Source organism: Coregonus lavaretus, assembly GCF_964263955.1.
Source record: "Coregonus lavaretus genome assembly, chromosome: 18".
In the NCBI taxonomy this organism is placed as follows: domain Eukaryota; kingdom Metazoa; phylum Chordata; class Actinopteri; order Salmoniformes; family Salmonidae; genus Coregonus; species Coregonus lavaretus.
Genome location: NC_140005.1, coordinates 29,436,627 through 29,457,433, shown reverse-complemented (window position 1 = coordinate 29,457,433; position 20,807 = coordinate 29,436,627). Strand labels below are relative to the sequence as shown.

At 43.9% G+C, this 20,807-nt stretch overlaps 3 protein-coding genes across 4 annotated transcripts in view; all 3 read left to right on the top strand.

Moving 5' to 3' along the window:
- The window catches only part of dph6 (diphthamine biosynthesis 6), an 85,278-nt gene extending 82,074 nt beyond the window's left edge, over positions 1-3,204 (top strand). The window contains exon 15 of the mRNA XM_084182599.1: positions 1,776-3,204. Coding sequence (XP_084038725.1) covers positions 1,776-1,894 — 119 coding nt within the window. The 3' untranslated portion in view covers positions 1,895-3,204. The remainder of the gene's footprint in view (positions 1-1,775) is intronic.
- Positions 3,205-4,873: 1,669 nt separating this feature from the next.
- On the top strand, positions 4,874-9,426 carry LOC311145825 (uncharacterized protein). 2 transcript variants are annotated; one of them, XM_084182142.1, is made up of 2 exons: positions 4,874-4,914; positions 5,294-9,426. In XM_084182142.1, the coding sequence occupies exon 2, from the start codon at positions 5,360-5,362 to the stop codon at positions 8,861-8,863; it is 3,504 nt and encodes a 1,167-aa protein (XP_084038268.1). In that variant the 5' UTR covers positions 4,874-4,914; positions 5,294-5,359; the 3' UTR covers positions 8,864-9,426. The 2 variants fall into 2 exon arrangements, with proteins under 2 accessions (XP_084038268.1, XP_084038267.1); XM_084182141.1 differs by having other exon boundaries at positions 4,874-4,989.
- A 1,988-nt stretch (positions 9,427-11,414) lies between these two features.
- The window catches only part of aqr (aquarius intron-binding spliceosomal factor), an 83,596-nt gene continuing 74,203 nt past the window's right edge, over positions 11,415-20,807 (top strand). Inside the window, exons 1-13 of the mRNA XM_084182598.1 lie at positions 11,415-11,492; positions 11,775-11,878; positions 12,366-12,422; positions 12,512-12,552; positions 12,650-12,685; positions 12,775-12,895; positions 13,160-13,300; positions 13,861-13,929; positions 14,169-14,269; positions 15,232-15,308; positions 16,600-16,664; positions 18,181-18,411; positions 18,974-19,077. Of these exons, the coding sequence (XP_084038724.1) occupies positions 11,453-11,492; positions 11,775-11,878; positions 12,366-12,422; positions 12,512-12,552; positions 12,650-12,685; positions 12,775-12,895; positions 13,160-13,300; positions 13,861-13,929; positions 14,169-14,269; positions 15,232-15,308; positions 16,600-16,664; positions 18,181-18,411; positions 18,974-19,077 (1,187 nt within the window). The 5' untranslated portion in view covers positions 11,415-11,452. The remainder of the gene's footprint in view (positions 11,493-11,774; positions 11,879-12,365; positions 12,423-12,511; positions 12,553-12,649; positions 12,686-12,774; positions 12,896-13,159; positions 13,301-13,860; positions 13,930-14,168; positions 14,270-15,231; positions 15,309-16,599; positions 16,665-18,180; positions 18,412-18,973; positions 19,078-20,807) is intronic.

Sequence of the window (20,807 nt, the reverse complement as noted above, 5' to 3'; positions counted from 1 at the left end):
CGTAGTGTACACACACAAACACACACACACACACACGGATGGATGGTCACTCCATATCACCTTCACCCCTCGCCCTGGTCCCAGGCACACAAAGGCCCTGTCTGCCTCAAAGTTCAAAGACTAAAAAGTCCTGAAATGAAACAGGCCTTGTTTCAGAGGTGTGATGAAGGCTTTGTCTCTTCTCCCCTAATGTTACCATTACTCTATATGATCTCGCTGCCTCTCTCTGTTGTCTCCACTTGATCTCCAGAGGGTCCTACATCCAAGGGTGAAGCCTCACGCTCAGATAACAACCATATTTGGCCTTTTCATAAAATAGGAAAAAGGCCCTGTGTTCAGTGGGGGCATTTCAAGCCATCGCACATATTAGCTAATTAGCCTGTATGGGTTCTTTGTGTGTGTGTCTTTGGCGTGCTGCGTTGTGCTCTAATGAAAGAAAATGAGGCTTATTAAATGGCACTGAACAGCGTTGGTAACCTTTCTGTCCTGATTTCCCTCCACAAGTTCATAATGGTGACAGAACTTCTCTGCTCTTACACTGAGGCCTGCTATTTAAACTGGCTATAGTTCACTATATATGAGTCTCTATAGATTGTAACTTAATTGTATTAAATGTAAATTCAGTGTTAGTGTAACCACAGATTGACAGTTGGTGACACAGCTTTGAGAAGCTTTGATATAGTCATTTTGCAGTTACTTTTATCCAAAGTGACAAATTGGCACGCTCTAAACTCAGTATATGTGGCCCACGCAGGAATCAAACCCATGACTCTGATGTCCCAAGGACCATACTACAACCAACTGAGCCATTGGTTCCAACCAACTGATATCTAGATGTACTTAGCTACCACATCCCAACAACATATCACATCCCAGTGACCACAACACGACACACTCAACACACTGTTAGATCTATGGAACTAACAAGCCCATGACAGCCATCCATTCGAGGCCAGGGGAACACTTGTGACCAATTAGGGACTGAGGAGCAGGAGTGGACATGGCGGCGACATCATCCCAGTGGGCTGCTGCTAAATGGACAGGCTGTCAGCAAGGAGACCACCAGAGACACTCTCACATGTCCACTGCCTGTCTGTCTGTAGATACACACACACACACACACACACCACCCCTCTCGAACAATCTCTCAGCTCCACTCAAGCTGAGTGCCAACCGTCCCAACACAGCTTCCTTACATCCCAACACGACGGGGGGTGCAGGATCTATTCCACTGGATCCCCCCACAACAAGCTGCTGCTCATTTGTCCGAAAGGGTTTGGACATTGGTTTAAGTGTGTGTTGGAGAGGTAGGTTAGGGGTTTGGGATGGAGTTGGGTGTAGGAAGGATTGTGTGTGTGTGTGAGTGTATACTTGTGTGTTAGAATGCCTGTGTGTGTGTATTCTGTGTGTCTTGGGCAGGGGGTGTGTGGGTTCAGTAGCTTAGAGTCCAGCCCTTGCTGACCATATGTCTGCACTGCAGGGAGTTGAATGAGGGGCTATACAATCTGCTGGGGATTTGAGAATGTCAATATTCTGTGAATGGGCCTGTGTTCCCTGGTCGAAGGGTTAAGTGCAGCCTCTGTGCCGGACATCTTAGGGCCTCGTGCCTGATCCTAAGATACTGAGGTACAAGCAGCTTTACAGCTTTTCAATGGGGAAGTCGGATGATATTAACAACTTTTTTTCTTCTTCTCTCTTCACATCTCTCTCTCTCCCCTCCCTCTCTCCCCCCTCCCTCTCACCCTCCTACTTCACCCCCTCTATCTCTCTCCCAGGACTTGAGGAATGTTTGAGGACCACTCTAGGCCAGGCCAGTCCATCTGTGGCCTTTGCTCCAGTACTGGACTTGCCTGACTCTGCTGTCCTCCACCTGTCCTGCTGGCTCAGTCTGTAGAGAGTGAGACCTATCTGGACAAGAGAAACCACTCTCCCCCATCCACTGCACTGAGCTACAACTCTAGAGCAATGCTAAAGGAGGGACCATGATCCACCCAGAGAAGAGGAGGGACTTGAATGTTCAAAGAGACTGCTCATATTACAGACTACATCTGGACACACACCAAACCTTTGCTTGATGGCCTTACTATTTGTTATTTATGTGTGGTGTGTGAATCTACTGATGTAGTATGTTTCTGTACATATATGTATAATTGCATACATATGAGTATGGAGGCTTACTTAAGACACTAGGCTAGTAATCCACTGTATCCTTCACCCAAGGCTTCCAGCAGCTGACACTCTGAAACAGAGATAGCATTTATGAGACAGATCTACTGTACAGGACAGTACAGGACAGTACAGCCCACATGCCACAGCACCAGAGAGCTGCAGTCAGTGTATCCCAGACCACGATCTAAGAGCTACTATATATCCCTGGATCTTCTACTGTTAGCGATAGATTCACGCTTAGCAATCTAACACCCCTAATAAAAGCCCAGTGTGGTAGAAAAGCTATACATTGATTTGTTTTTAGGGTGTTAAGCTTTGTTTGTGTCTGCCTCGTGCTTGGCACGGCCATAGACGTGTTATTACAATAGGCAATCAGAACCAAGCACCTGAAAAGATTAAGCCTCTTTATGTTGCCCATTGATTCTAACACAGTCTGGTTAATAGGAGAGGATCGTTCCCCTAGCCTACACACAGCTGCAGGACTGGCATCCACACAGAGAGAGCGGGAGAGTGTGGGTGCATATGTACACACATTCTCTATATATAGTGTGTGTGTTTGTGCGTGCGTGGTGTGAAGAAAACAACACTATTAACTATTGCTCCTGGAACATTTATGTTCTCAAAGATCATGAACCATATTGACGAGCTCAATTGGAATGCATCTTTACTCAGGCTATATTCTCTCCATTGTGCTGGTGATGGAGGGAGCAGAGTGGGCTATTGATCTCAACCATCTATCTCTTGTTTTCATTGCTTTTATCAAAAATTGAACAATAGAGGCAACCAACAGTGCCTGAAGATTTTATTGAAGGTCCAAAAAACAAACAAGCAATTATCTATGAGGCTGAGCAAAATAACGCACCAATAAAATACATGTTAAGATTAACCATGTAGGTTTAGTCTACCTAAAGGAAATGCAAGGGCACAAAGATGGAATATAACTCCAGAGGAGAAATCATACATAAAACAGCAGCAGCAGCAGTCAATTTAACAATGTGTAATAAGTTCCTTATTAAAATGCTGAACACATGTTGGAAGTTTTGACTCTTCTCTTTTTCTTTGTTGAACTGTGAGTCCAAAGCATTCCTTTGCCTTTTTGAAATACCAAGCAGATCTTTGGGTAGACACCCCGAAGTAGGAATCTTGTGGTTGGTACAATCCTACATCCTGTTTTACACACTCTTTAATCTGAATGTGGGAGGCCTACAGGGGATAATGTCAGCATTTTAGAATGAGTCTACAATGCCCCAGCCACAACATTTGGTGCCAAACACAGACAGACAACCACTTGTCGATCACCACAGAAAGCTATTATTTCCCAGACATGCAGACAGACACAAGCAGAGACATTAAGCATGTTGTCACACCCCTGGACATGGGCTAACACATACATTAGGGCTGCAGCACAGACTGTGTTGTCTGCCTCTAACTGCTCAGTGTTATTACCACTGTCCCTTCAGAAAATAAATAAAGACAGGGTGACGTTTTCATTTTTTCTTGTATTCTTTCTTTGTGTGTTAAAAAAACATCTACATCCTCTACTTAAGAAACCGGCAGTGAGCGCACATACAAACTAGTAGTTGTCGTGACTAACATTGTCCTTTGTGTGCAGTGTACCAGCCTGCGGCCCTTGTCATTGTGGCCAGGCACATGGACTTTGACTGTGTGTTAGCTCCTTCAGGCTACCCAGGCTGGCTTCGCAGCTCCCCTCCCCATGGCAGTGGTCTACAGTGGGGGAGACCTTGTCAAGATATCTCTGGGGCTTCAGACACTGGCCTCTAGTTTCAAATCCACAGTGACTTATATGATTATCATGTTTTGGATCTTTTTGATCTAAGTGTTCTTATTTGTGTTTTTTGATTCACAATTGTGAATACCAGCAACCATCATGAGACATGTATCATTGACATGTACTCCTTTATACAGCTTGACGATGAAACAGTTTATTGAGTGGTGTGTGCATCCCTCTTGTGGCTGATTATATGAATTGCAGCCAAATAAGCGGCTCAGTTGAGCTTCCTGGGGGCCTATTTTAGTTCCATTAACAGTTTGTCTATTTGTGTATTTTTGCATCTCTAAGTATTTAGTCAAGTATCTAATCCAAAGGTGACTGAGTTCAGGCAGTAAACAGTAAGCTTCCAGACATCTTCAAAACTAGAAAGCCACTCGGTTAATTGGTTAATCTTTAATTAAACTACAGGATGTGGGACATCGAAGTAGAGGCTGAGGTAAACATATACTTCTATAGTTGGATTTCCAATACCTTTTCCCCTTTTTTTGACTGTCTTTATTTCTGACAGATTGTAGACAGGTGTGTCTATGACTGATCGCGTCTAGGTCAGTTCAATGAGTCCGTAGCAGATTTGGATTGTGGATAGAATCTTAATCTGCAGTAAGAATAAATCTAGAGATGAAGCTGTGTAATTAGTTCTTGTCACCATTGGTGTGCTAAGCCAACCACAATCTTATTACAAATAACTCCTTCAAAGTGTGGTGGTTGATTTCTTCGACGTTTTTGGTTTGTTACTCGGATAAACCTCATAGATACTGCCACTTAAGTAGACGTCAGAGCAGAAGTGACGGTAGGGTGGGAACCTAAAATAAGTGATGCTGTTTCTGTCCGAGTATTATTGAGAGACGGACACAGTTGTTTATTTTGAACGCTGTTATCACGTAACTTCAATTTATCGTCATTTTCTGGACCGCAAAGCATACACGTTGTGTTTCTCATTCTGGAGAATAACAGTCAGTCGCACTCGTGCTTGATGAGTCTTTTATGCATTTATCATGGTGAAACTGGTAGGCTAAATGAAACATTAGGTAAGGTTAGCTAACTATCATCTTCAGTGTGTCATTCTAGCTTGAATCAAGCTTTCCGAATGTTACTACATCTCAAGTTAGGCCTATTTTATGTTAAATAGAAGGAGTTTTAATGATCAGGTGACATTTTATTACAAGAGCATGATGAAAGCTATGATGTATTAATGGATTTGCTGATAGGTTGAAGAATGCAGTGCAATGTTTTGAGATTGATTCAATGAGTTCTACATTATTGTATAGCCTGTTATATGCGTATACACCCATATCAACATTGTATTTAAACTGGTTTGATGTTTTTTCCTAGATTGTTCAATGAAGGAGAATCCTCAAGCATTTGTGGAACATCACAGGAAAGAAGAAGGCAACAACAATGCATCAGTGCTCTGTTTGTAAGAAGGTATTCCCGAGTGCCTCTAAACTCCAGAGACACTATCTCATACATACAGGCCAGAAGCCATTTATCTGTTTGGTTTGTGGAAAAGCCTTTAGACAATCTGTACATTTAAAGAAGCACTCTGAGACCCACACAGGGAATTACCACAATTGGAGTCCACCCACAGACAGTTTGCCACATCCCATACCAGTACCTACAAACCTTGATCCATCTCTTGAGAAATCAGGACATTATTTGACTACAGATACCCCACTGTTGCCTACAGTGTCTTTTCAAAGAGATGGGACCATGCAGAGGACACAACTAGAGATGTACACTACAGCCTCAGAGATCAAACCGCAACCTGAACTAATCCCACCTGCTGATAATGGTTGCTTTATCAGCCAACAAAGCACTCTGCCAGGTGGACATTACTTCACAAATGTAATACTGCAAGATAACATGATCGGCTCTGATGGAATGGAGAACAGTGCGTGGCACACAGATGATGTCCACACATGTACAGTCTGCCTAATGTGTTTTAGTTCCTCTCACCAGCTTCAGAGGCACTTACCTGTTCACAGTCAGCCAAAACCATTTGAGTGTAGCATTTGTGGGAAGGCCTTCAGACTAAGGGCCCATTTGAAAATACACTCTCAAATACATGAACGTAGACCTACTGGGTTTAAGACTATCCCCATGCTTGGGTCTGAGCAGAGCTCTTCCAGAGGTAGAATGAGGGTGAACCACGAATGTCCAACCTGTTCAAAAACGTTCTGTTCTCCATCCAAACTAAAGCGTCATTTTCTTACTCACACTGGCCAGAAGCCCTTTTCCTGTGAGGACTGCGGGAAAACATTCAGGCAGGTGTCACACCTGAAAACCCACATATATGCCTCACATAATATATTGAATCCCCAAAGTGTGTGTACCAAACAAAAACGAATAGATGCTAGGAACATAAATGTAGAGATGGAGCTACAGTGTGAAATAAGCGTCAATGCCCCACAGCACCTGGACAAGTTAGAAACAAAGTCTATGCTTCCTGTCAAAGTGGAGCCGAATGCCAGTGGTACCAGTCACTTTCAGTGTAGCATTTGCTCAAAGACATTCAGCAGTTCAATTAGACGCAGGCAGCATTACATGATACATAAAGAAGTAAGACCCTTTCAGTGCCGTGTCTGTGGCAGAGCCTTCCGTCTTTCAACCCATCTAAAGAGGCACCAATTCAGCCATAAGAACATTGATGAATCTCAGAACACAAGTCAGGTTGATGATCACAGGGATGCTGTGTTGAAGACAGAACATGCTTACCAGAATTCAGACAAAGGGATGACTTCTCCAGAGCCTAATGATTCGAAAGCTTTTGAGCTCGATATTGTTCAACCAGAGCACTGGAAGCCGAATTTAAAAGATGATAAAGACTTTCCAGTTTCCACCCTGCAGGAGTCAACTTACCTGGAGACACCGGTATCTGGTCAAACCAACAGCCAACGTAAGAAGATCAGCCAGAAAATGAAGAATCAGCTACTGAACCATCAGTGTCTCGCATGCCTTAAAAGTTTCCCTTCTCCATCGAAACTGCAGAGGCATATGTTGACCCATACTGGTCAGAGACCCTTTGGGTGCTACACATGTGGGAAGAGGTTTCGCCAGCCAACACATTTAAGGATCCACTCCCGCACTCATCTGTGGTCCAGAAATGGCAAGCAAAGATATGCTCATCGTTCTAGACCTCCATCACATCGAATGACTGAATACAGAGGGTCTCCAGTGGGTGTCCAATTTCAGGAAATACATCCTGAAAAGCACAATTTTGATAGGAACTTTCACCTCAACTCCCCTACAGAGAGTCAGTCAGGTCAAGGCAGTGCTTTTACATGTGGACACAATGAAAGCAATAGTAAAGTGCAGTGGTTTCAGTGTTCAACATCCTCCCTATCCAAGCTTCGGCTCCCTCTCCGAGTGCCACCAGAAACAACACTGAATCAAAGTGGCCACTTACCATTGAAGAATCAAGCACAACCTTCAGCAGGAAAAGTTCACAATGACCCTTTCCTGAGTACAGATCCTGAATTGGCTTTGAAAGGTGCTGATGCCACCCCTTTGGGGAATACAAGCCATACCGAACACCAGTGTTTGCTATGTTTCAAATATTTCCCATGTGCCTCTAAACTACAAAGACACAACCTTGTGCACACTGGCTTGAGACCCTTCCAATGCCTGGCATGTGGAAAAACATTCAGACAGGCCACACACCTCAAAGTCCACGAGCGAACTCACAACAATTGGAGACCCTTCAGACCTGCCTCTCAACAGGGAAATGGAATGAAAGTAAGAAGGCAGCAACAACTTCAGTACTCTGAAGTCTGTGTTCAAGTTCCTGTGGCGAGTTCTATGAAAACAGAGCCGTCACATTTGAAAGGTGTGAATGAATGGAGACCATTCCAGGACAATTGTGAGGATACCTGTAATAATCAAGCAAAGGCACAATCGGACAACAACATAATCAACACTTCTAAACAATCCATACCAAACAATGTGCACAAGTGCAACAACTCCAGGCCTATAGACAAAGTGATCTGTGTTAAAAGAAAAGCACACCTGTGCACAATTTGTCAGAAGGGCTTTGACACTCCAAGCAAACTATCCAGACACGTTCTCATACACACTGGGATAAGACCATTCAAATGCAGTTTGTGCACTAAAACTTTCAGACAGCCATGCCACTTGAGAAGCCATGAACAACGAACACATGAGAATAGAACATGTAGTGATGTCCAGGATAACCGCAGGTTTAGGGACCATGAAACTCTTGCCTCTGCTCAAGGAAAGACACTGAGAGACATGCCACAGTCCTACAAAGACAGTTCTGATCACTGCTCAGTCACTGATGAGGGATTAGGTCATTCTTCACAGACAAGAGACCCAAGCTTTGTGGCAAAACAAGACATAGCAGATGATAATATGGAACCTGGGAGTAGACAAAGTGAGGACTATTGGTGCACTGAGTGTCACAGTCATTTCTTGTCCCCATCTGAGCTTGCTACTCATCTAAATGTTCATGTCCTAAGCAATGACATTACAGGTCAGACTTCATTGCAACAGGAAATGGAGGACCACATGGATTCTATGCAGATGGATTTTCAAACCAATCGAGTCATAGCAGATGCAGACAGTCATAATGTTATCCAAAATGAGAGGCTTGGTCATTACTGGTGTGAAACTATTCACACGCCATTTCAGTGTGACACATGCATCACATCTTTTGAAACGGAAAGGGATCTTCAGCTCCATAAATGTGTCTCAAGAAATCTAGTTGAGGTTACTCAGTCAAGCCCATATCAGTGTGCAATTTGCTTTAAGGATTTCAAGACTCCCTCCAAACTCCAGAGACATTATGTCACCCACACGGGAGAGAGGCCATTCCAGTGTAAAGCATGTGAGAAGACTTTCACACAAGCGTCTCATCTAAAAACACACCAACGCACACACAAATAAGACATGGTCTTAACAGATACATTTACATTGTAGTCATTTAGCAGACACTTTTATCCAGAGCGATTTACAGTAGTGGATGCATACATTTTTGAATTAGATAGTTCTGATTTTATTTACCTATATCTAATATTATTTATTTATCTATCTTTTCTCAGTTTAGTTTAGTATGCCCACATCACTGTTCAGAAAGGTCAAAATTACAATATGATTGATTTAATAAAATGTGCCTTGTATTGTCATTTGTTAAATCCAGAGTTTAAAATGAAATGATTGTCATGTGAAGCCAAGGCATTTTTGGTATAACAATGTGCTTGTTATTTATTGGTTAAGAGTTATTTTTTATTCATCTGCATAACTGCCATACTTTGCTGTTTTAATCCAAGTTTGTGTGACATCTTTAGAACAAATAAATGTCTATACTACACTGCTCAAAAAAATAAAGGGAACACTTAAACAACACAATGTAACTCCAAGCCAATCACACTTCTGTGAAATCAAACTGTCCACTTAGGAAGCAACACTGATTGACAATACATTTCACATGCTGTTGTGCAAATGGAATAGACAACAGGTGGAAATTATAGGCAATTAGCAAGACACCCCCAATAAAGGACTGGTTTTGCAGGTGGTGACCACAGACCACTTCTCAGTTCCTATGCTTCCTGGCTGATGTTTTGGTCACTTTTGAATGCTGGCGGTGCTTTCACTCTAATGGTAGCATGAGACGGAGTCTACAACCCACACAAGTGGCTCAGGTAGTACAGCTCATCCAGGATGGCACATCAATGCGAGCTGTGGCAAGAAGGTTTGCTGTGTCTGTCAGCATAGTGTCCAGAGCATGGAGGCGCTACCAGGAGACAGGCCAGTACATCAGGAGACGTGGAGGAGGCCGTAGGAGGGCAACAACCCAGCAGCAGGACCGCTACCTCCGCCTTTGTGCAAGGAGCAGGAGGAGCACTGCCAGAGCCCTGCAAAATGACCTCCAGCAGGCCACAAATGTGCATGTGTCTGCTCAAACGGTCAGAAACAGACTCCATGAGGGACCCGACGTACACAGGTGGGGGTTGTGCTTACAGCCCAACACCGTGCAGGATGTTTGGCATTTGCCAGAGAACACCAAGATTGGCAAATTCGCCACTGGCGCCCTGTGCTCTTCACAGATGAAAGCAGATTCACACTTAGCACATGTGACAGATGTGACAGAGTCTGGAGACGCCGTGGAGAACGTTCTGCTGCCTGCAACATCCTCCAGCATGACCGGTTTGGCGGTGGGTCAGTCATGGTGTGGGGTGGCATTTCTTTGGGGGGCCGCACAGCCCTCCATGTGCTCGCCAGAGGTAGCCTGACTGCCATTAGGTACCGAGATGAGATCCTCAGACCCCTTGTGAGACCATATGCTGGTGCGGTTGGCCCTGGGTTCCTTCTAATGCAAGACAATGCTGGACCTCATGTGGCTGGAGTGTGTCAGCAGTTCCTGCAAGAGGAAGGCATTGATGCTATGGACTGGCCCGCCCATTCCCCAGACCTGAATCCAATTGAGCACATCTGGGACATCATGTCTCGCTCCATCCACCAACGCCACGTTGCACCACAGACTGTCCAGGAGTTGGCGGATGCTTTATAATAATAATAATAATAATATGCCATTTAGCAGACGCTTTTATCCAAAGCGACTTACAGTCATGCGTGCATACATTTTTGTGTATGGGTGGTCCCGGGGATCGAACCCACTACCTTGGCGTTACAAGCGCCGTGCTCTACCAGCTGAGCTACAGAGGACCACACTTTAGTCCAGGTCTGGGAGGAGATCCCTCAGGAGACCATCCGCCACCTCATCAGGAGCATGCCCAGGCGTTGTAGGGAGGTCATACAGGCACGTGGAGGCCACACACACTACTGAGCCTCATTTTGACTTGTTTTAAGGACATTACATCAAAGTTGGATCAGCCTGTAGTGTGGTTTTCCACTTTAATTTTGAGGGTGACTCCAAATCCAGACCTCCATGGGTTGATACATTTGATTTCCATTGATCATTTTTGTGTGATTTTGTTGTCAGCACATTCAACTATGTAAAGAAAAAAGTATTTAATAAGATTGAATGAAATATTCAGATCTAGGATGTGTTGTTTAAGTGTTCCCTTTATTTTTTTGAGCAGTGTATATAAATGTCTATCTCTGCGATTTTACCTTGAGATAAGTCAGTTGAATTATGCAAAATGATACTTGATAGTTCATCATCATAGGTTACCTGAATCATTAACATGCTATGTTCTCTCATCATTTTACATTTACATTTTAGTCATTTAGCAGACGCTCTTATCCAGAGTGACTTACATCATATCACTGTATGGTCTAAAACATTGTTTAGCCGTAATAACAACTCTATAATGATAACCCCAGATATTATAGAAATAAGACCAACTTTTATGTATTTTCCATATGTGTACTCCCAAAGAATTTGGAAAATACTGACTGGATATACTGGCACTGCTTGCTGTGTAGGAACTATTGTTACACCCCTTGTTTCACTAGGAATCTAAACATAGCCAACCGGAAATGTGTCGTACATAAAGTGTTTTGCTTGTGTACATGCGTAGCGGGAATCACACACATGTTTTGAAACAACACGGTTGGTTTCTACAATTATTTGACTTTGTATATAAACAAGCAATGTTTTATTAGCTACTAATTGTTGCTACCATAGCCAGCTAGTTGGACAACAACGGGTACTAGCTTGCTAGCGTTATCTACTACTCTGTAACGTTACTAGCTAACGTTAGCATTAACTTGCTAGCTAGTTCGCTGGACTGTAAAGTCCAATTTAGCTAGCTAGCAGGCTAGTGTTATAAAGAAAAAATGTAATTGCAATAGGTAGTTTGCTATGTTAGCTTATAGTTCAATTTTTCCTTAGGAAAGCAAGCTAGCCAGCTGAATACCGACATGGAGAATCAAACCCATGCTAAGAAAGCATCTGCGCCCTCTGTGTCCCAAATCAACGCAGAATATGTCACACAGGTAACTGTATGCGCAAATAATGTTTGCTTTATGTGTCTTTTTACACTTCTGCTAAAATAACTGCCATCTCTACTTATGCTGGACATCAAATTGGTAGTTGCTGTAACTCTCCTAACATCCTTAACAGTCGGGATTGGTGGCGCTGGAATGTGAGAGTTTTTTTACTTGGTTTTTTTTATGTCACTGATTATTTGACGGGGGTGTACCTACACCTGGGGTGCGTTCAGTTCGCTTGAATGTTTGCTACGTTGCGGCATTTGTTACGTTGCTGACGGTATTCCACAACCCCTCCCCGTTTTTCAACGGGTCGTTCAGAACAGTACCGTTTCCGTTTATTTGAACATTGCACACGGTTTTTCGTACTGAACGCAGCCCTGGTTGACATCTTTTGAATTTTGGAGAGGGAGGTTTTCATTCCGCCCATAGGATTTCAGAGGAGGGGATGTACTGTGGGTTGCTGTTATAATAACACTCTTTCTTCTCTAAGTTGGCTAACAGATACTGGGCGCCCCATGCCAAGAATAAACTACCTTTTGACCCAAAGGTGAGCCTCCTACTTACAAACTTGAGTTATGAATATAGTGGAGGAGATGGTCTGCTTGCTCTAACAAACTATTATTGTCACCCACTCAGGTCTTGGAGGATGTCTATGAGAAAGAGATTCTCAAGTCCAAGTGAGTGAACTCAACTCTTGAATAACATCAGTATTTTGTAACGTTAACTCTTCTTACCAGTAGTATAAATCCTCCACGTCTGCTATTTTATCTTCAGGTTCGCCATTAGGAAGATCATGTTGTTGGAGTTCAGGTGGGTTTTTGACATTTTTAATGTGGCCTCAATACATTATTATCAGTCATTTGCAGTTTTTAACATGCTATTTGTGTCCTGCCTCTCAGTCAGTACCTGGAGAACTACCTGTGGGTGAACTATAATCCTGAGGTCTCCAGTAATGCCTACCTCATGTCCATCTGCTGCATAGTCAATGAGAAGTTCAGAGAGAACGTCCCTGCCTGGGAGGTAATGGATTCAGTGGCCTGTCAAACAGAAATGTTGATCCTTGTTTGTCCCTTTGGTTCACTTAGCAAATTCTTAGCTGTGTTAACATCGAGTGTGTTGGTAACCATGCTATGTTGTTGTGAATATGGGTGTTGCGTGTCAGCTGTACAGGGACAGCCCCAGTGTTACAGCTACTTAGGGCAGATGTCTCCAGCGAGCATTGATCAATCTCCTCTAATATCAATGCATGTCCTCTTTATCCCTTGGTTTATTATCTTTATCCAGGTGTTTAAGAAGGAGCCAACGCACTTCCCGTACTTCTTTAAGTGTGTGATGGAGGCCGTGCTGGCTGGAGAGGAGGCTGGCCTGACTCTGAAGGAGCAGACTGTACTGTTGGTTTTCCTCGACCACTGCTTCAACAGCCTGGTATGTCCCACACCAACCAATATCTACCTCTCTGGAAATGGGGAATTAGTTATTATATCGACCACATAATATAAGTTGAGTAATACATTGTTTTATTGCAAAATTATGTTAGTAACAACCATAGAATGAAGAGTCCCTTTCCTCTGCCCTTGTTCACTCCCCTTTCCCTGACCTAATGAGAATGGATAGGTGAAAGCAGCAAAGCTGAAGCTAGATGGAGCTACTGCTTATGCCTACCCAGTAGTCTCAGAGCCACGAAGATGAGCAAACAAGAGCAGAAGGGAGGGGGAAACTTCCTGTAGTTGGTTTTAAGAAAAGTAGTTTGGTGCAGGTTCCACTAGGTGGCAGTATTACACTTCAAAGCTTTGTGTACTTGGGTGCCACCCTAGCACATCTGTATTCTCCACCCCTGCTCAAAACCATGAGTAGCCACTGCACCAGTCTCACTCTGAAAATCTATTTTCATCCCCTCTGCTTCTCCTGAACTGAATGCAATGGTTCTAATCTATTTGGTGCGTTGCCATTATTCTACCAACTCTCTCTCTCTCTCTCTCTCTCAGGAGGTGGATTTGATTAGAGAGCAGGTGCAGCAGCTAATCTCACTGCCCATGTGGATGTGTCTCTTACCTGTAAGAACTCCTCTTCCCTTTTTCTCCAGTGCTCCCATGTCCTTAGAACTGTCACTCTGTTAGATATGGATTATGTTTAAAATTGTGACAATATTTTCCACATTTACAAATTGTGATTGATTATGTGGAATAGGGTTGTTGAGCCAAAAACAACTTTCCTAGGTCAAAGTTTGAGTTTTGCTCTCTTTTATAGCATCCTTAAGATTGATTAATGAACACACTATCTGTCATCTTTACAGTCTAGACTGCAACATGAGCTGAAGAAAGTTCCCAAGCTCCAAAAGTTTTGGAATCTGATCAAGAAGAATTTTGACAAGCTGGAAGACAAAGCTTCAGAGCAGTAAGACCTTCACCTTCTGCCTGTATCTGGACCAGTAGAAATAGACCTTAACCTTCTGCCTGTATCTGGACCAGTAGAAATAGACCTTCTGCCTGTATCTGGACCAGTAGAAATAGACCTTCTGCCTGTATCTGGACCAGTAGAAATAGACCTTCTGCCTGTATCTGGACCAGTAGAAATAGACCTTCTGCCTGTATCTGGACCAGTAGAAATAGACCTTCTGCCTGTATCTGGACCAGTAGAAATAGACCTTCTGCCTGTATCTGGACCAGTAGAAATAGACCTTCTGCCAGTATCTGGACCAGTATCTGGACCAGTAGAAATAGACCTTCTCCCTCTGTCTGTATCTGGACCTGTAGAAATAAACCTCCCTCTGCCTTTATCAGGACCAGTAGAAATAGACCTCCCTCTGCCTGTATCTGGACCAGTAGAAATATAACTTCTGCCTGTATCTGGACCAGTAGAAATATAACTTCTGCCTGTATCTGGACCAGTAGAAATATAACTTCTGCCTGTATCTGGACCAGTAGAAATATAACTTCTGCCTGTATCTGGACCAGTAGAAATATAACTTCTGCCTGTATCTGGACCAGTAGAAATAAACCTCCCTCTGCCTTTATCAGGACCAGTAGAAATAGACCTCCCTCTGCCTGTATCTGGACCAGTAGAAATATAACTTCTGCCTGTATCTGGACCAGTAGAAATATAACTTCTGCCTGTATCTGGACCAGTAGAAATATAACTTCTGCCTGTATCTGGACCAGTAGAAATATAACTTCTGCCTGTATCTGGACCAGTAGAAATATAACTTCTGCCTGTATCTGGACCAGTAGAAATATAACTTCTGTTTGTATCTGGACCAGTAGAAATACCTTCTCCCTCTGCCTGTATAAATAGTCCAATCAAAGGCACAGTGTTGTGATGTGTGTCACTAATTATTATTTCCCTGCCTTTATTTCCAGAGCTAAGATGGAGAGGACGTTCCTCTCTGCGCTCATTAAGAAGTTTCTGGGTGTTCTGTTGTCCATCTCCCCAGCAGGTAAGCATTTAGCAACACAGTTATGATTTATGAACAAAGCAGTGTTTTATTATTCCCCACAAGCAGCAGGCAGAAGAGAGATTCTCAAGGCAAAAAATAGTCCTCATACAGAAAAATGTGTCACACCTTGTTGTGCCAATTTATTTTAAAAGTTAGCAGAGAGGTACAAATCTTACTCTGGCGGCAGACAGCCTAGCGGTTAAGAGCATTGGGCCAGTAACCAAAAGGTTGCTGTTTCAAATCCCAGAGCCGGCAAGGTAGGAAAAAAATCTGTTGTTCTGAGGGCGGGGAACAGTTGTTGCTCAAGGGCAAGGCAGGTAGCTTAGTGGGTAAGAGCGTTGTGCCAGTAACCGAAAGGTCGCTGGTTCTAATCCCCGAGCCGACTAGGTGAAAAATCTGTCGATGTGCCCTTGAGCAAGGCACTTAACCCTAATTGCTCCTGTAAGTCGCTCTGGATAAGAGCGTCTGCTAAATGACGTAAATGTTAACCCCTAACGATAACTGCTCCCCAGGCGCCGATGACGAGGATGTCGCTTAAGGCAGCCCCCCGCGTTGGGTTAAATGTGGAAGACACATTTCATTTGAATGCATTCAGTTGTACAACTGACTAGGTATCCCCTTTCCCTTCCCTTCCCTACCAGTGGCAAACTAGGACACCCCAGGCACGTGTGACGAGCCAAAGATCTTTGATAGTCTTTATCTATGCGCAGGCCTCATCTCTATGTGACATCTCTACAGTCCAGCCCTGTCTCAGGTGTCATCTTCTCTCAGCCCAGACCTCATTACGGGTGTGAGACACACCTTTTCAACCCTCTATCCTTTCTTTCTGACTTGACCCCCACTCTGAAAGAGCAGCAATGTCCAGATGCTCCCCCTCTTCGCCTCCATGGTGACGTAATGCAGGGTGACACAGACCCCCCTCCCCACCCAGCCAACCTGAGTGCTCAGAATAGCATCTCTCCCAACATGCAGCTAGGTGAAGGTGGTCATGCTGTGACCCCCGACTCTAATCCTCCCTGTCAGAGTCCTGGTACACAGCACGGGGACCCATACACACACACACACACACACACACACATACACAAACATACACCTCCCCTAATGAGGGCTGATCTCCCAGTGCGCTGCAGTGCCTGAGGAAGACTCACACACGTGGTCTCCGTGCACGGCTGGGCCACATCCCTTCATCCCCCCATTCCCTCCTGTGTTTTAGTGTGTGATGGCAGAGTGTATGGTCATGTATGTTATTACCTAATCTGAATTGAACGACTCCCTGTGTTGTCTCTCTCAGGCCCTGTACCCATGGAGAAGGTGCACTACTGCGAGAGGTTCATCGAGCTCATGATTGACCTGGAGGTAAGAAACATTTATAAGGGACACTATGGTCTTGTTGTGTATTTATGAAGGGTACCAGGCAGCCATTTTATATAGGATCAACTGAATATCTGCATTCACTGAGCATGCAAAGACGCTAGTGAGTTCGCTGTACCTACCTATACAGCTATTTCGGTCTTGATCTGTGTTGAGTATGGAATCCTGTCCCTGAATGACTGGTTTTTGATGACTGTGAGAAAAGAAAGGTTATTTCTAGCGTAGAGCAATGGAGGTGTGTAACCCCACCTCTTTAAGGAATACCTGGGATAGGATAAAGTATTCCTTCTAACCCCCCCCCCCCCCCCCCCAAATTGTAAAGTGGTTATCCCACTGGCTATAGGGTGAACGCACCAATTTGTGAGTCGCTCTGGCTAAGAGCGTCTGCTAAATGACGTTAATGTGCCCTTGAGCAAGGCACTTAACCCTAATTGCTCCTGTAAGTCGCTCTGGTTAAGAGCGTCTGCTAAATGACTTAAATGTAATGTAAATGTCACAATGTAGCGTTTTTTCTTATTGTCTCTGTGGTCTGGCTTTATAATTACATGTAGCGAGTGTGTCACATAGTCAAGATGGTTCCTTCCCTCTCCAGGCTGCAAGGCAACGGTGCTACTGTTTACACACAGGGAGGATAGGATGAATGGATTTCTCCTCCGTCTGATGACAGGCTATACTTTCCCCCCCCGGTACTGGCAAGACAAGCTGCCTCTGGAGAAATCCTTTCCCCCTCAGCAGTATCATTTTACAAAGGGATGGCTGAAATCTCATACTTCCCTCTCTGGGATGATATGATAATGCCCTGTGAATCTCTGTAAGGAAAAAGAGACCCTACATTTTACATGTGTGTTAGGCTGAGCTGTCTATCTGTCATGGCTCTGTGGAGATCAAAGATGGCTGCTGTACATAAAGCCTGTCTGTCTGTCTGTGAGAGGGTAGTATCATTTGCAGCACCTTCCCTCTGTAGAGAGGTGAATTCAATGGAATACATTGAGGTTCTGCGGTTGACATTTTCATTGTTTTCTTAAGAAATTTGAACTCTCTAACCCTCATCTATGAAATAAAGAGTCGAAAACAACCTTCTGAAATAGACCCTGAATCAATAGGGGCCTATTTATACTCTGGGCCTCAATGCTGGGAATTCTGGTTTGTAGATGCATTGATCTGAATGACCCCAGAGACCGAGTCAATCCATACATGGACTAAGCCTGGTTCTGATGTTGCACCGTCTCTGCTTGTTATCAGCTACAGGCCTCGGCTGCATAGTAATAGTAGGCTGGATTATATAACACCCTCATTGTGTTTGTTAACATTCTGACTGAGACCCTTGTTTTTCACTGTTGGAATGTGTTGTCTTTCTGGGGCTTTTATATGTGCATGTGTGAAGAATCTCTTTTTTTTTTTCTTCAATCATAATTATTGAGGCTCTGGTCTCGTATAAAGGCTTCTGTTTCAGCATTGTTTTACCATGATGTGTAATGCGTTGTTCCATGTCTGTCTTCAGGCCCTGCTGCCCACCAGGCGCTGGTTCAACACGGTGCTGGACGACTCCCACCTGGTGGTGAGCTGCCACCTGTCCATCCTCATGCAGAGAGAGAAGGAGGGACACCTCTTCTGCCAGTTACTGGACATGCTGAAGTTCTACACAGGCTTTGAGATCAACGACCAGACGGGCAACGCCCTGACAGAGAAGGAGATGACCACGCTCCACTATGACAGAATCACATCACTGCAGGTACATGCATACAACACCATGCTGGCCTCCATTTTGTTAGTGTTCCTTACCTGTCTAGTTAAGAATGTATTGTGTATTCAAATAGTTAATTTGATAGGGATAGTTGTAAACATTATTGGCACATTTAAGCGTTAAAGATAGAGCGAGAGAGTTGTGCACCTGGGAGACGTGGCCCGTGCTGTGAGTAAAACATGTACGAATATGAATCATTCAGGATTTAGTGACAGCTTCCAGATGTCTTTTACAATAAATAATATCAAGTCAAATTTCAGTCCTAGAGAGAATTCTCAATAAATGTCAGTGTCAAACTAGTTTCATGCATTTTTACCTCTCAACTTGAAATGATGAAATGCATCTTCAGGGAAATATACAGGCTGGTTCATCTGTTCTTAGCTTGCCTCTCCATCTGTCCATCTCTCTCTCTTTCCCATACCTCTCTTTAGCCACACATAGATGCTGGATTAATAAATGAGGGAAAGCCTGCCTGACATCACACTGGCTCTGAAGTGTGTGGGGTGGGTGGTGTTTGCACCTGCTTTAATGTTTGTGTGTTGTCTTTCAGAGGGCAGCCTTTGCCCATTTCCCGGAGCTGCAGGACTTTGCCCTGTCCAATGTGGCAGCAGTGGACACACGGGAATCCCTTACAAAACAGTTTGGCCATCTCAGGTAAAGTGTGTGTGATATAGACTGGGGCGGGAGAAGAATCAATTGTGTGTGTGTGTGTCCTATCCTTGTCTCCTTTCCTGCTGGTCCTAGGTGCTGCTGAGTTTGAGATAGTTAACACTGGGTCTCAGCAAGCCAGGTAGTGAAGTATCCGTGCTGTTTTTGTGTGAATTTATCCCAAAGCTCTATTTTCTTCTGTGTATTATTGTTCTCATGAATAAAGCCAGGCTCTGCATTGTTATCCAGTCGCCCCACTGGCTTCAAAGCAGCTCTGGAAACTCCAAATATGCCCATCACTTTTAAAAAGGCACTTTTTATCCAGAAAACCCTATTTTTAATGCCAACTATTTCAGCTGTGCTACCCACAAACTAAGCTGCCACTCGTCCACTATTCCCGATTGATCTGTTAAGTACCCAAAACACACACACAGTATTTTTCCCTTTCAGTTTTAATGGCCCAGTGCAGTAATAAACATGATTTTCCTGTGTTTTATATATATATTTCCACACTATGAGGTTGGAATAATATTGTGAAAATTATGATAATGCCCTGTTGGTGTAAGAGCTTTCAGCCTGTTCTGGTGGAATGGAGTTTTGGCCTGCCTTGTGAAATCACCAGGTGGTGAATTAGTTAATAGACCAATAAAATAAGAGTTTCATACCTCTCTGCCAATAACGGCTAGTTTTCAGTTTTCCCCTCCCTTCTCAGACAGTCCCAGCAAAATTATTGCTTGAGAAATTGCTCTTTGCTTAGAAGCTATTTTTGTTTCTTTTTGACCCTTTTTATTCAAAAACAATTACAGGAAGGTACTTAATTGTTATCCAGAAATTATCTTATATTGAGATAATTGCTACATTCATCTCCTTAACAACTCAAAATAAGCAGCTATTTTTGCTTTGTCATGAAGGGAGTATAGTACAGCAGCGTGACCCATGCCAGTCCCTAGACTGACCAACTGCATGGTCAGCAAAACCCCCGGATCCGTGTGGTCAAACCATGGCATCATCACGAGCCTGCCCACACTACTGCTCACAATGACACGTGTTCCTGTCCGTCTGTACAGGACTCTGTCACAGTCTCTCTTTATTACCAACCCCTGGCACATGTCACGTCAGTCTGATTAATGCAGAGAGCAGCCTCAACCCTCTGCCTCAGCTCTGAGAGATGGAAATGCGGTTGGATTTTAATAATCGCGTCGCATCGATCCCCTGTACAGTCGTGGTCAAACGTTTTGAGAATGACACAAATATTAATTTTCACAAAGTCTGCTGCCTCAGTTTTTATGGTGGCAATTTGCATATACTCCAGAATGTTATGAAGAGTGATCAGATGAATTGCAATTAATTGCAAAGTCCCTCTTTGCCATGAAAATGAGTGTTGACAAGGCTGGAGATCACTCTGTCATGCTGATTGAGTTAGAATAACAGACTGGAAGCTTTAAAAGGAGGGTGGTGCTTGAAATCATTGTTCTTCCTCTGTTAACCATGGTTACCTGCAAGGAAACACGTGCCGTCATCATTGCTTTGCACAAAAAGGGCTTCACAGGCAAGGATATTGCTGCTTGTAAGATTGCACCTAAATCAAGAACTTCAAGGAGAGAGGTTCAATTGTTGTGAAGAAGGCCTCAGGGCGCCCAAGAAAGTCCAGCAAGCGCCAGCACCGTCTCCTAAAGTTGATTCAGCTGCGGGATCGGGGCACCACCAGTGCAGAGCTTGCTCAGGAATGGCAGCAG